The following is a 15,630-nucleotide window of genomic DNA, read 5'->3' on the forward strand; positions in this document are numbered from 1 at the left end:
TATTCCCGACTGCCTCTCCTTGCATGCTGATCTGCGAAGCCACCTCTTCAGACTGCCTGACCGTCTCTATGGTCAGCGCGAGCGTCAGGTCCTTCACCAGCTGCAACTTCCGTGAGACATCTTTGTCCAGTATCCCGACGACAATCCGGTCGCGGATATTTTCCTCTCTGCTTGTGCCAAAGTCGCAATGCTCCGATAGCTCATACAAAGCCCTGATAAAAGTCTCTGCTTTCTCCCCCGGTCTCTGCATGCGCTGGTGGAACAATGCGCGTTCATGTATCACATTCCTTCGTGGCACAAAGTACTCATCAAACTTTGCTAGCACACGGTTAAAGTCATTTCCTTGGTTCTCCTTGGTGAAGACGAACAACTTGTAGATGTTCTCAGACTCGTTCCCCATGGCGTATATCAGGCTGCTCACCTGCACAGCACCGTCTTCTTTATCGAGCTTGGTGGCGGTCCTAAATCTCACAAAGCGTTGTCTCCAATCTGGCCACTCTCCCGATTTATCGAAGGAGAATTTCGTCGGGGGATTTAACTTGGCCATAACTCCTCATGTTCACTTCTGACACCATGTAGAATGATTGTTCAGGAGGCTTCTTAATCTTTTAGCCAGAGCTATGTTTTAATGAACATTTCAGGTAGCACGGAGCATAGCATACAGACATGTACTCGCAAGAGTGTTTGTGAGATCTCCCTGTTTTACTCTCCCATGTGTTACCGTAAAACTCCTAGTAATGCGCAGGCACATTACACATCCACTTTATATGACAGACAGGAACGTGATTTCCAATTACAAAAATATTTTTATTAAACAATTATTTTAAAATTTAGCAGACTAAATAAATCATGATAATAGTAACAATAATAAAGATAAGGAGCGATATGAGGAGCTACCAAAAGGAAAAGGGGACAGGGCTGGGGCTTACCACGACAGCGGTAACAAAAAGGGGAGGGATCCAAAACTACACCACACCCGTGACACAGCAAACCAAAAAGTGAAAAAGGAACCACCACCACCTTCTCAAGTTTGGCCTTCAAACCTTCCTTTTGAAGGCGACCGAGCACAACTTTCAGCCGCTGCAGATGTTGGGACACAGAGGAGGAGAAAATGACAATATCATCAAGGTACAGGAGGAGAGACTGACCTTGCTGATCCCCAAACATTCTCTGCATCAGCCGCTGAAAAGTACTTGGGACGTTACACAGTCCAAAAGGCATCCGATTGAACTCAAAATCGGGATGGTAATGGAGTACAAAAGGCGGTCTTGGGCCGATCTGGCTCCGACACTGGCACCTGGTTGTACCCACTGGCAAGATCAATGGTTGAACACCAGCGGGCACCACTGAGTGCATCTAGGCTTTCCTCAATGCGAGGCAAGGGGAAGGCGTCCTTCCTGGTCTTACTGTTAAGAAGACGGTAATCTACGCACAAGCGCAAACTGCCGTCCTTCTTACGGACCAAAACGATAGGCGAGGCATAAGGGCTACTGCTCTCTTTAATGACCTGTGCTTCAAGAAGCTGGTTAATGTGAGCTTTTACAGCTTCATACTCAGAGGGGGGGATACAGCGGTACCTCTGCCTCACAGGGACATCATCCAGGAGCGGAATGTCATGGGAGATGAGGTTGGTACAGCCCAAGTCTCCATCGTGGGTTGCAAAGACGGAGCTGTACTCCTGTAACAAGAACCTCACCTCCACCTGCTCTTCCTCTGTCAACATGGACAGATCTACCTGTGGGGCAACCCCTAAAGTTGAGCTAGAAGCTACTTGGGAAGAGACAGTAGCTGTAGTCTGCCTTACCTCAGTTACCCCTGTGGGTAAACTCACAACTTGGGCACTACTGAGAGCACCCAGACAGGTCCGTGGGTATATCTGTTGTCCCCACATTGACCACCGGAATATAAGCCGTACCCCGGACAACACGAACCAAACAGGGAGACGCCAGCAACCCATTTGGCAGACCAGAGTCAGGGGGTTCAAACAGCACCGCCTGATCTGAAAAATGTGATGAGCAAGTGCTGGCCACTAGCTTCATTACACCACCAGGGACGCAAAGGGCCTGCTTACCTTGCACCCTCACTGAACCAGTAGGGTTTTTGGGAACCTGGGCTGCAGCCTGGTGACATTTCTGAAGGGCCTCAATGACTGGGTCAGGGGCCTGTAACACAGGGGGTGCATCAAACAGAGACCGGCCATAGGCCCCAAAAAGATCTTGATAACAACGTCTGATAACGTTCATCCCCAAGACTCCAGGGACTGAGGTCACAGCTCCAGGGGGGTCTTTAACAACCAAGATCCCACAACGGGACATTGCCTTGTCACAAAGGGTCACATCAAGCTCTAAATAGCCAACATATGGGATGGCTAGGCCATTAGCTGCCCGGAGCCACAACCAGTTACAGGACTGCAGGCGATCATGGTCCCAAGGTGCAAAATGCTCCTGGAAAAAACTTTCCGTGATGGTGGAAACCATGGACCCAGTATCCACCAAACACGGCACCGAGACATTGCCCATCAAAACATTTATAGTTGGACAAGAGGACATCAAACCAGAGAGTTTACTGTCTACAGAGCCTGGAGGTGCCCCCACTGAGCTGTGGCTCAAAAGCTCAGCGGGCTTCATTTTTCCGGCCGCTGAGTGGACAAAGCAGGCCTAGAAGAGTTGGAGGTTAGCCCAGTGACAGGGTGAGCACGAGCATGAGATGGAACACGCTCACCGTCACACTCACGGGCAAAGTGCCCGGGCTGCTGACACCTGCGACATATGGCAGAATTGTGTGATGTTCGACTTTGAGGTCGGGGGGCCTGCAGGGACGCTACGGTGCGGGTAAGATGGTTAAGCTGCTCTTGTTGACTCTTCAAGAGGTCCATCAGTTCAGCTAAACCAGGCCCCTGGGGAACAACCGCTGGGGCTGGGATGGAACGGCTCTGGACGCTAAACTGCAACCCATGAGCAGATGGGAGAGAGCAGCTACGCCCACGAGAACCTCCAGGAAGACCCTCCCTCTCCCATCTAATGGCCTCCCCACGCACCTCTAACAATGAAGCAGAGGGCTGGCACCGAACCATTTGTTTTAGTTCTCGGCGTAGAGAACTGTCAAGGACATGCTCTACGAACTGATCCCGCAGCAGAACTTCAGAGTTTGGCATCTCATCAGGAGCACACTTCTTGATACGCTGCATTAAAGCTAACAAAGCTAGCGAAAACTCCTGCAGTGTCTCACCTTCCTGTTGCTGCCTCGCAAAGAAAGCCTGCTGCAGGGTGATGAAGGACAAAGAATGGCTGTACAGCTCTTGCAAGATAGAAAAAATGCGAGCTGGGTCATCACGCTCTACACCCGGTCGAAACCTAATCTCCTCGCGTGCCTCTCCCTCCAAATGGTCAATGATAAAGAGGGCCTGATCAGCAACAGAGAGGTGGCGGGCTCGCATGCATGCCTGTATCTCCTCAATCCACTCAGCTACACTGATACCTGACCTACCGCTAAACATGGGACATCTGCGGTCCCTGGGAATAACCACCAGCCGCTCCGTCACAACAGGAGGAGCACCACTAGGTGTACCAGAGGACACTGACGCTGCCCCCCCCCGGGGGCCGATGAGATGCAGCACGCTCCCGGAGCAGCTGCTCGTTGTCTGCCCTAAGCTGCAGCACAAGCTCCTTGAGCTGCTGCACCTCCTCCTCCATTCCGACAACAAAAACTACCACACCTAAACCTCCGATAGGAAAAGAAAAGATAATGATTTTGGGAATGAAAATTGACTGTTGCGTCACTGCTGTCTTGGCTCTATCACAAAACCTGGCTCAACAGTTTAAGCACAAACACTCCAAAGTTTAAAAATGGAAATCACGTCTCTGTCCTTTTTAATTGTGGATCCTGGCGACAACGCCAGATTGTGGCAAAGCGAGCGGAGCAGAAAAGTTGCAGACGCCACCTGGGGACTTTCACCCCAAGATATAAACAGGATTTAACAATTTCCAGTTTTCTATTCGAAACGAAGGCACACAGTTCGAAAAATCCCACAGGACAGGAACGTGATTTCCAATTACAAAAATATTTTTATTAAACAATTATTTTAAAATGAGTAGCAGACTAAATAAATCATGATAATAGTAACAATAATAAAGATAAGGAGCGATATGAGGAGCTACCAAAAGGAAAAGGGGACAGGGCTGGGGCTTACCACACTACACCCGTGACACAGCAAACCAAAAAGTGAAAAAGGAACCACCACCAAGGGAACCGCTGCGCACTAGGCCCTCAGCACCTGTCAAAAGAAAAGAACACCATTAAACACAGGAAATCAAGGCAACTCTCACACACACCATAACCAGAATGTCAGCCACCCCAAACTTAAAAGAAACTATCAAATCACCAATTATCAAGATAAAAGCACAAAGGTTTCTAAACAATAAAGCAAATATAACCCAGAAACCCAATCAATAATAATTCGAAGAAAGAAATGACAAATAAAACAGAAATAAACTCAGGTAATTAATTAAATGTCTGCCACTCTAAATTGATTAAAATCAGGCTCTAGAGGGGACGGCTCTATGTCAAAGGGAGGGTCAAGACGCCCTCTCCTGGCGCACGTTGGCAGCTCTTTTGTTGGTCCAGGCTGTACTGCCACAACTTTGGGCCGCAGTTAATGGGGACAGATAAAGGCGCCAGATAGGAGCCGAATCAGATCGCCAACTTAAAACAATTGGAGTCCCAAAAGAGCCAAACCAAGGGGAGTAGATGCACAGAGAGGAAGAGCCAAACCCAGGGGAGTAAATACACGGGGGGCAAGAGCCAGAACAGCAGCGAGACCCACAGCGGCAAGTGACGGCCGCGCACTGCAAAATAAACAAATTAACCTAATTAAAATATGGGCATAAAACATTACAAAAAAATAACAAAAGCTGCAAATAAACATTTCCTACCGGAGGGCAGGATCAAGGCGTCACACAGCGGCGGGAAGAGGAAGCCCTCAGCCCAGACTCCACCAGCGATGGCTGGGAGAGAACAATAATCAATACACCTCACCAGACCATCGGCCGCTTAGTATAAAAAGGCAAACAACCAGGCGTCCTACCCACAGAAAGCGCACCGCACACACACAGGCCCAAGGGAGACAGCCCGGCTCCCGGTAACACCACACTGCTGGACGGCGCGAAACTGGAGTAAACACAAGGCCCATCACACTGGATAAATTGAGCGGAACAGAGCATGCGTATCTTTGTTTTGAAACCCGATCTTCTAACCAGCAAGACGCGACCACGCACGGCTGCCGGCTCCGTGAAGGAGGAAAGAGGAAGAAAAAGGAAGGTGAAGGGTCCTACTGGGTCTATTTATAGGGGATCGCTCGCCAATTGTCTGGGCTGCGGGCTTCCTCTTCCCGGAGAGGAAGCCCGCAGTGTGATGGGCCATCCATACTGTTGCTGACATGATAAGTTCTGTCAATGCATTTAAAGCCAAGATGAGCATTTTCTCCATGCATTTACAGAGGAAAAAAGTGCTGCACTTTCCCTCTGTGCAGTCAGTGCTGAAAGACAATGCTTCTGCATCTGAGACTTTTGACAAAGCTGCAGAAAAGTACTCTCAAGTCATAAACAGACTTGGGCAAGAGTTTGAGAACAGGTTTTGTGACTTTGATCAGCTTGAGCCATGTGTGTCATTCATTTCCAATCCTTTCATGCAAGTGGATACAACATGCATTGCTAAGCAACTAAGTGCAACGTTCAACTTGGATGTTGGACAGGTAGAGATTGAAATTGTAACATTGCAAAATGACCCCCACCTCAAAGCCAACCAGGCCGCACCAAACTTTTGGTGCCTTGCAGACACTGAAAAGTACAGTGGTGTATGCACAGCAGCCATGAAGGTTGCCAGCATGTTTGGTTCAACCTATCTGTGTGAATCAGCCTTTTCTGACATGAACTTCATTAAGAACAAACATAGAACAAAAAATCTTACATAACTGATCATTTGTACAAACATGGTTCAGAGTTCATGATTTGATAAAAACTGTTAGTGGCTAGTAACAATTGGACAAGATTTCCTGCAAAATGTTGTGGAAGTGATCATTTGAAAAGGAAACAATTGGAAAGGTAAATAAGAAATAAAATATTGCATGTTGAAATGTATCTGCTTCCTACCTTGTTGAATCATTCTGAATAATTATTGTGATGAATCATTAACGATCAGTGTCTTCACGTAGAATATCATCAATAATAATATAAAATTAAAGGTAAACCGTGCAACTTTGTTATTTCAGAAGTGTGTTATCAAAGTGGTAGCCCTTTGCACTACTCAGTGCCCTTGAAGTAGCTCTCAGTTTCAAAAAGGTTGGTGACCCCTGCCCTAGGGTTTATTGCCCTTGTTTATTGCCCTTGTCATCACCGAAGGCAAGTCAATCCTCAAGGGAGCTCACACTGGAAAATGGTGATTGAGACTCCCCTTTACCTCAAGAGATGGCAGAGATGTAGGTCACAGGGCAAGACTCACTGAAAGGTCTGAGCAATCTCAAGATATCAAGACCATACACTGAAATCTCTCCTTTGGAAGCAACACATAGGACACTATGTGTTTTCTCTGACGCTTCAACGAACGCAATGGCGCAGTTGCCTATCTCAAACTCACAGGAAAGGACAGTAACATCCATACAGGCTTCGTCATGGCCAAGCTTACGCCACAACCTCAGAGATCGACATACAGTTGGATGCCACAACCTTCCATACTGACAGTAAAGTTGTACTGGGCTACATCTACAATGAGACCAGATGTTTTTATGTCTATGTAAGCAACAGGATCTTGCGGATAAGTCAATCCTCTCACCCAGAGCAATGGCAGTATGTTCCAACAGACAAAAATCCGGCAGACCTCACTACACCGCCTGGGTTTGTGGGCCTGCATTCTTGAAAAACCCTCAAAATTGTCCTCATGAGAAGGACGTCTTTCAACTTGTCGATCCTTCCTTGGACACAGAAATACATCCACAAGTCTCCACACTGAACACAACTACATCCAGCAACCAACTCTGCGCTTCTCCAAGTTCTTCACTTTGAAGTCTCTGACTCGTGCTTTCTTTCAAGATCCAAGTGTACTATCATCCATTCTGTACAGGAAGAGACCTACATTCAAGAGTTCGCCTGTCTTAGAAAAAAAGGAGAAGCTTCCCAAGGACAGTCCACTTGGGGCTTTGGATCCCGTCATTGACATTGATGGACTCCTGAGAGTTCAGGCGGTTGAGAAGAAACCTCTTATTATTCCTAGTAAGTATCATATTGCTACGCTTCTGATCAGGCATTACCATGCTCAGATCAAACACCAGGGATGACTATTCACTGAAGGAGCAATTCGTGCTGCTGGCTTCTGGATAGTTCGCGGCAAAAGATGTGTTAGCAGCATCTGTCATCGTTGTGTGACATGCCATAGGCTCCGCGGATCATTCCAGACACAGAATATGGCCAGTCTCCCAGCTGATCGACTCTCTACAGACCCTCCGTTCAGCAATGTGGGTTCTGATGTCTTTGGCCCGTGGACAATTTCTTCATTGAGCCAGGTGGGGAGTGTTGTGCCACAGTTCAGATTTATGTTCATTGGTATTTTACTCAGGTGATCATATGTTCATGTCATGTGACTTTAGTCAGGAAGTGTTCTGCCTCAGAGAGTAAGAGAATGTGGTTGGGGAGACAACCTGGCATAATCTGCATCCAGTTCATGTTTTATGGCAGCATCATCAGTATGTATACTTAATTTCATATGTTTAATTGTATTTCTATATGACTATTGAAGGTATAGCAATGTTTATAAGTTAAAAATAGTTCTCTTATGTGTGAGATGTTTTGCCTTCGTTAGCATCATCTACATTTCATGAATAGCTCAGTATGGTCTATCGTGATTGTTATTTAAATTTAAATTGCAGATAGACAGGAAACCAAGAGATTGCTTATATTTGTCAGCCAGGTTTGGTGAACCTTTTGTCTAATGTATGAAAGCCTGAGTAATTGTATTTTTTGTATTTATTTTCTGTTTCACGCTTTCTTAACTATTAAACCTGTGGACAAACATGCATACTGTCTATGGAGTCTTAGGACATCAACGAACACACATGCTGGCACAAATGGGTAGGATTAGGCAAAAGGGAACATGGTAAAGTGGAGAACAGATGGGAGGCAAACACCAGACTCAGGCATGAAAGGTTTGTTTGATCCATCCACTGCCCCTGCCAAGGGCACTATAGGGAACCTTGTGCTCCTGTAGGGCTGCGTTCACAACTGCTGCCGACAATCCGCGTATTAAGGTGCCTTGGCAGATGGTGTCTGGTGGCGTATAATTAACACCACAAACAGTTCTGTACGGCCACATTCTCAGTTGACACCATCCAGCTGTGTTTAATGCGGATGTGAAAGGTGGCTTTTGGTGTTGAGATCTTCCGCTGAAAGCATTACAAAAGCTGTGATATTTGACAACTTTGGAAGAAGAACGAGCAGTAACTTCTTTATGTAAGGCAAGATGTGAGGCAAACATTTATTCAAGGCTGGAGCCTCTCACAGCTGTAATTGGGTGAAAGGAGGGGTACACCCTGGACAGGTTGCCAGACTATCACAGGGCTGACACATAGAGACAGACAACATCTCACGCTCACATTCACACTTCTGGAATATTTACAGTCATCATGTCTTTGGAGAACCTGGAGAAAACCCAGGCTGGCACAGGGAGAACATGTATATTCCACACAGAAGGGTCCCCCCACCCAAGGTTTGAACCTTGCCCCTCCCTGGATTTGAAGCTCTTGCTGTGAGGTCACATTGCTAACCACTATACCACTGTGTCACCTGTATGACAAACATACTTATTTTAATCCAAACCATGATCTTTTTTCTAAACATAGCCAAGTTGTTTGGTTGCCTAGGCCTAAAATGGTTGCTAAAACATGTATTTCCTGTGAACACAGAACTGATATACTGCTCTCGAGCATCCAAAACTGACACTAGAGGGGTTACTAGACTGGCAAGTGAGCATGTGTTGGTTCCATCATACTGACTCCAGAGCACAGAGAGCTTTCATATACACAACTGTAACCATGGTGAATCAAAGCAGCCTGAATGTTTGGTTTTGCTGTCAGCTGATATAAGAAAGTTAGTTCCTGGCTCCTCCGTTGTAGCTTCACAGGGAGATGAACTGAATGTCTTCATTTTCCATAATTACCACCAAAATGTTGCCTTCAGATACATGACAGAGTTGAACACACAGTAACTGCACAAAGTGTATTTAGCAGGTTTTTCAGTCTGTGTTAATGCATCTATACACTGTAACTCATCAATATCATAAAGTTAATACAGTAAATGAGTACAGCAGCTGTTGTAGTGAACCCTGCAAACAGGAATAAAATGCTTGTAATCTACTGTACGCAGTCTGTAGTGGCTTCACTGTTGGCCCGGTTAGATATTTACCAATGACTGATGAACAGCTGAATGCAAACACCTGCATAAGACATGATACTGACTTCACATGCTGACAGGGACTGCCTCAATGCACCATTTAACAGCTCTGTGGGACAAAACTTGAAAAGAAGACACACAAAGCCCCTTCCCTAATAATGCAATTTCATTATGAATGTGTGTGTTTGTGTGTCACAGATTGAAGTGATGCATGAGGAAAGCCAAGGTGGCTCCACCCATGTGGTTGTGACCAATGAGACGGAGGAGAGCCTGTCCAATAGACGCAGGTAAGACTACACCGCTATGTTCAAGTGCAGTCCTTCACTTCAGTATCGCATCACCATACTGACAAGATGGCATGACTACATCACAGCAGCAATTCACTGATTCAGAGGGCAAAAACACACCTGTTACAGCTGTATGTCGTCAGTATATGCACGGTTTGAAGTCAGTGTTCTGTTGTGTCATGATTTATATAGCTTACCTCATGCACTGTGTATGTGAGGAGCATATTTCAGACACAGCTGGTGTGACAGTTAACACCCAGGTGACAGTGCAAGTGGTTATGTAGAACTCCAGTGTGGAATTTATCTGTGATTAATTTAACCCTTTGAAACCTGAGTCAACATCAGTTGTCATGTGCACCTTTCACGTGTATTTAAACCTTTGAAACGTGAGAAAATTGGTTTGATTTCTTTTGACGAGAAAAAAAGGCAGTGAGCAACTTGCATGAAATTAAAAAAGGTGACAAAAAAAGTGTTCTGAGAATTAGTTTTAAAAGAGAAAGAGAAAGATAATAGTAACAAAAAGTCAATTATTAAAAAAAAATGAAATTAAAAAAAATATATATTTTTAAAAACTTGTTAATCTGTTAACTGTTAATCTATATATTCATATATTTTTTGTTGTTATTGTTTTGATAAATTTCAGGTAGTTTTCTTTTAACTTAACATTAATTCTTCCCATTGGCGACAGCAGACATATATATATATTTTTTTATAGATATTTTTTGGCTATATAAAGGTGGGGCTAATCCATACACTGGTGTGGCTAAAATCAAAATTTCAATGTAAGTAATACCACCCTCTCAACAACCAGAAATAATACACAAGTTGAGATGACTACTATAGGATAATTGCACTGACACCTTTTTTTATGCACACACTCTCACTTGCGCACACACACACACACACACACACACACACACACACACACACAAAAATGAGAGAGAGAGAGAGAGAGAGAGAGAGAGAGAGAGAGAGAGAGAGATTTATAAAGAAATTTAAACATATTTAAACTCACTCGCTCCGGCAAGTGGAGGAAGCCGGCTCCTCCTTGTCCTGTTCCTCCTCAGGTGTGAATGAAAATTTAACCAACATGCCTGACATGTTTTCTGTCCATGGGTTTTTGAAAGTTAAATGGTTCATTTTGACATTTCAATTTCTCAACTTAAATTCGGTTCGCTACTAACTACTTTTGACAGCGGTAAGCCGCTTTCCATAATAGATCCATGGAGCTTTCCAACTGATCTCAAGCTTAAGTCAGTGACAACCTTACGTGAATTACCAACCAGGAAATTTAATGAATGAAGGGCGATTCTACTCCTGAACTCGGATCAGTTTAATGTGCACAACACTGCTGTCCTGTCCTCAATACGTAGCGTGTATATTTTGACAGGCAGATAAACACTCCAAACACAACTCTGGACTTTTTCTTCTGCCAGGTTTAATGTTCAGACAAAGTGTGAAACTAAAACAAGAGTAAACAAAGAGTACAATTACAATGCGGCATTTCCGACGACACGTAAATCATTATGTAAACATTCAATATAATATTTTGACCTAGCATGTAATAATAAATTCATATAAAACATACCGACTATGCAACTTGAACCAGGTGTATGCCGAAATGGCTGGAACATCATCAAACCGTCTAAACATGCCATTTTGTCTCTGATTTCTAGCACTTCCTGAATAAAGTTTTGCATTCAAGTGAACAAAACAGCGGTCGCTATACCACAATAAGCCAGTTGATGGCAGTAGCGGACTTTTTAACATTCTCATCTAAATTAAACTCAATGAAATAATGAAATAATGAAATAACATTCATGAAATCCTTCTTTCCTTGACTAATTATTATTATTATTTTTTTAACTGACTCTCATGCATTAAACAGTACAACTGCATTATGCTGTTATGATGCGGAGGCGCTGTTGGACCTCGTCAGTGGGAGAGCAGAGTGTACAGGCAAACATAGATGAAAATTAAAGGAGTTGATATGGTGCTTTTCTTAGTTGTTCAATGGTAGAGCTAAGGTGGGGCTAAGGCTATTTCTGGTAGAGCTGTAGCCCTACCAAGCCCCACCCTGCCATCGCCTATGCTTCTTCCAGTGTGTTTAAGCAAAATCAAGCAAATTTTCTCAGGTTTCGAAGGGTTAACCCTGAGTCACATGGAGGCAGTCAGATTCTATCAACTTTAACGTAACATTTGCACAGATACCTACTGTGTTTTAAGATAATCTCTAGCCATTTATTAAGATATATGACAAACAGCATAGAACAAGGGCAAAACCCCAACTATTTTGTGTGTATAAATGTAGTCAATGACAAATGACCTGTCTTGTTTAGGTTGAGAACTAGCTGATGCATTTACATATTGACATTTGTGCATTTTAGTGTAGTTCACCAAAAATTTTGGATAAGATAGAGAAAGATAAGGCAGTATATAAAGAGACACAAATGTCTCTTAATAAAAGAACATTAAAAAGTAAATAAGTGAAACAGATTTTTAGTCCATGAAAGAGCAGTGAATCTCATTTGAAAAGTCAGTAGATCATTTGGATTTGTTTTCTGTTACAATGCAAATATGCAATATTCAAATGGGGCTTTAAAAATATTTATATAATAACAATGTGTCAAAAGAAACGGTATGAACAATGTGACAGTGTAAAGGGGGCTGCTCATTGTGCTGAACCAGCCTGTTCTCATTCTGAACTTGTCAAATACCACCGCTCATAATGACAGTTCTTTCTGTATTCAAGCCCGATGCCAAAAGCCACCTTTCATGTCCACATAATACACTCCTGGGCGGCATCAGCTGAGATCAGACAGAACCAGTCATAGTGTTATTATACGCCACCAGATGGCACCTGCTGCAGCAGCCTGAAAACACACAAATCTTGGAACATAATAAGCCTTTGAACGGTTTCAGGTTGAAGCACTGCTAGAAACAAAATAATATAAGGAGCACAAGGGCACCTAGAGGGTGGGCGGGAGTGGAGGTGAATGAGTCCAACAAACTTAAATTCCAGTGTTTGCTTCCATCTTAACGTGATGCTTTTCTGGGTTTTTTTGCACCTCACCATGTGCCTCCTTCCCCTAAACCTAACTATCCGTTCCAGCATGTGCGTTTATTGATGTTCCGACGTTGGTTGCCATGTGCTTTTGTTACCTAAACATAACCATGTGTAGCATCATCCCACCATGGAAAAACTATGGCATTAGGGGGCTCCTTATCCCTCAAGCAGAGAACAAGGTCAGCCTCCATATAACAGGGAGGGTAAATTATTGTTATTGCCTCGTTGATGCCATTGTTACGGTTCAGAAAGCGATGCGGATGCCTATGTTATGTCACACAAGAGGCAGATGCTGTTATGTTGAATGTCCCACCTCTTTTGTTTCTGCAATGCTAGCATGCTATTTAAAATGACACACTAGAATGGGATGGTGCTATTGTTTTTTTTTTGTTTCTTGTGAAAATGCAAAGGAGTCTCAAAGAAGGGACTGTGTAGTGGCCCTATTGCCCTATCTCTTTGTTAAAAGGGCTACAGGGGAACACAGCGAAATATTTAGCAACTAAAAAGTGAGATATTTCCTTTAGGATTTGGTGGACACCAAAACAACGCTTCAAGACTCAATTTGGACTGAAAGTTACTAGATGGTGAGAAATATGGCTCCAAATGAAGCATTATGCTGCTCTATAATTGCTAAATATGTAAATAAGAAACTGTTTGCGAACAAGTTGGTCTTATGAACCTAAAAGCTGATGATATGTCATTGTGTTTGCAACCTGTGTTTATGTTTTTACTGGCATTGACATAGTAAACCTGTGTGTGTTAAATCAAACGTCAAGCCAAAGACAAACTATTGTCAATCTGTTTTCCTGTTAGTAATGATTTTTGGAGGCGTTAAAAAATAATTATATTGAATAATTCTAAAGTTAAAGGTCTTAGATTAGAGAAACATTTCTGTATAAAAAACAATATTTAGTTAGGCTAATGTCTTTTTCTGCTGTTCTACCTATGTAACCTTGCTGTTTTTTGATTTTGCTCTGACTGGGCACCAGTGCTCTTAAATTTAAAATGTAGGGGAGCAAATGTCCAAAGCTCTGTTCCAGAGGTTGTACAAAGAGGAACACTGCAACAGCACACAGATAAACAAAGTGGAATACCCTGTCTGTTTCTAAGCATATTCTACCATCAGGATGATTTGAAAGTGAAAAAATGCATAAAAGACACAGAATTAATATTTTTAATTAGCTGCAATTCATGGATTATCCGCTAGGGGGCGCACTGTTTTGATCAGCGTAGAAGACAAGCCGCATCACTGAGACAGACCGAACACAGCAGACGGTATCAATGCGCCATCTGCTGCTTGTAACGACGTTGTTTCTACCTTGGTCTCTACCTCTCCGCTATACCCTCATTAGCTAAAATGTCGTTATCCAAATGGAGAAAAGTAGATAAGGAGTGCAGAATTTTCAAAGAAAAATGGACCACGTCCTATTTATTTACAGAGATGCACGGAAAACCTTTGTGCTTGGTGTGTTTGCAACAAGTCTCGGTATTGAAGGAATATAATATTCGACGCCACTACGAGACTCATCACAGCGAAAAATATGACGGCTTGCAAGGACAACTGAGAAGAGATAAGATCAACGAATTGCTGGCGGGTCTGAGGAAACAGCAGTCAACTTTCATCCAGAGCCCAGAGGTCAGTGAAGCAGCGGTAAAAGCCAGCTACCTAATTGCTAGCGAAATAGCATTGGCATCGAAGCCGTATTCCGACGGTGACTTTGTTAAACGATGCATGATGAAGGTGGCTGAACTTGTATGTCCCGAGAAGCGACAAGCTTTTGCCAATATTAGCCTGACGAGGAATACTATAGCAGAGAGGATTTCGGAACTGTCGGCAGATTTAGACAGCCAATTGAAACAGAGCGTCAAGTCATTTATTGCATTTTCCGTTGCAATTGACGAGAGCACTGACATCACAGATGTGGCACAACTGGCCATATTTATTCGCGGAGTTGATGAGACATTGACTGTTACTGAAGAGTTTCTTGAGTTGGTGCCAATGATGGACACCACAACAGCCGAGGACATTTTCGGCTCTGTCGTTGCTGCACTGGACAGAGTTGGAGTGGACTAGTCCCGCGCTGTCAGCCTGGCTACAGACGGCGCACCATCCATGGTCGGAAAGAAAGCAGGTGTCGTGACAAAGTTCAGAGAGAAAGTACAAGCCCTTAATGGAGGAGATCGTTTCTGGACATTTCACTGTATTTTGCACCAGGAGGCATTGTGTTGCAAGTCCCTGAAAATGGACCACGTCATGGAGGTGGTTGTTCGCACTGTAAATTTCATCCGATCCATAGGTCTGAACCATCGTCAGTTTGACAAACTTCTCAGCGACAGCAACATTACCCACAGCCTGCCATACCACACTGAAGTGAGATGGTTAAGCCGAGGCGCTGTGCTGAGGCATTTCTTTGATCTACGAGAGGAAATCGGACAGTTCATGGAGAAAAAAGGAAAACTGGTGTTGGAATTACAATCTCAGGAATGGCTACAGGACCTTGCATTTTTGGTTGATATTACTGAACACTTGAACAATCTGAACAAAATGTTGCAAGGCCGCAAAAAAGTTGTCACACAGTTTTCTGACAACATACATGCATTTAAGTTGAAGCTGACTTTGTGGGAGACGCAACTGGCAAATGGCTACCCTGCTCATTTCCCCTGTCTGAGAGATGTGTGTGTGACCAGACCTGATGCGGACGTGAAACGGTACAAAGACAAGATTGCAGGATTACTGTGGGAGTTTGAGAAATGTTTTCAGGTATTTGATGAACTTGAGACAGAATTTTCAGTTTTTCGCTCACCTTTCACAATTAAAGCTTCTGATCTGCCGGTCGAAATT

General features: G+C 43.9%; 1 protein-coding gene across 5 annotated transcripts in view; it reads left to right on the forward strand.

Annotated features, from left to right (window-relative positions):
* mcf2l2 (MCF.2 cell line derived transforming sequence-like 2) overlaps positions 1–15,630 on the forward strand; it is a 193,490-nt gene that overhangs the window by 78,175 nt on the left and 99,685 nt on the right. For all 5 annotated transcript variants that reach the window (XM_042512814.1, XM_042512812.1, XM_042512803.1 and 2 more), the window contains exon 15: positions 9,633–9,721. In XM_042512814.1, the coding sequence (XP_042368748.1) occupies positions 9,633–9,721 (89 nt within the window). The remainder of the gene's footprint in view (positions 1–9,632; positions 9,722–15,630) is intronic.

The sequence above is a fragment of the Plectropomus leopardus genome, chromosome 3 (genome assembly GCF_008729295.1).
Source record: "Plectropomus leopardus isolate mb chromosome 3, YSFRI_Pleo_2.0, whole genome shotgun sequence".
Taxonomy (NCBI): domain Eukaryota; kingdom Metazoa; phylum Chordata; class Actinopteri; order Perciformes; family Serranidae; genus Plectropomus; species Plectropomus leopardus.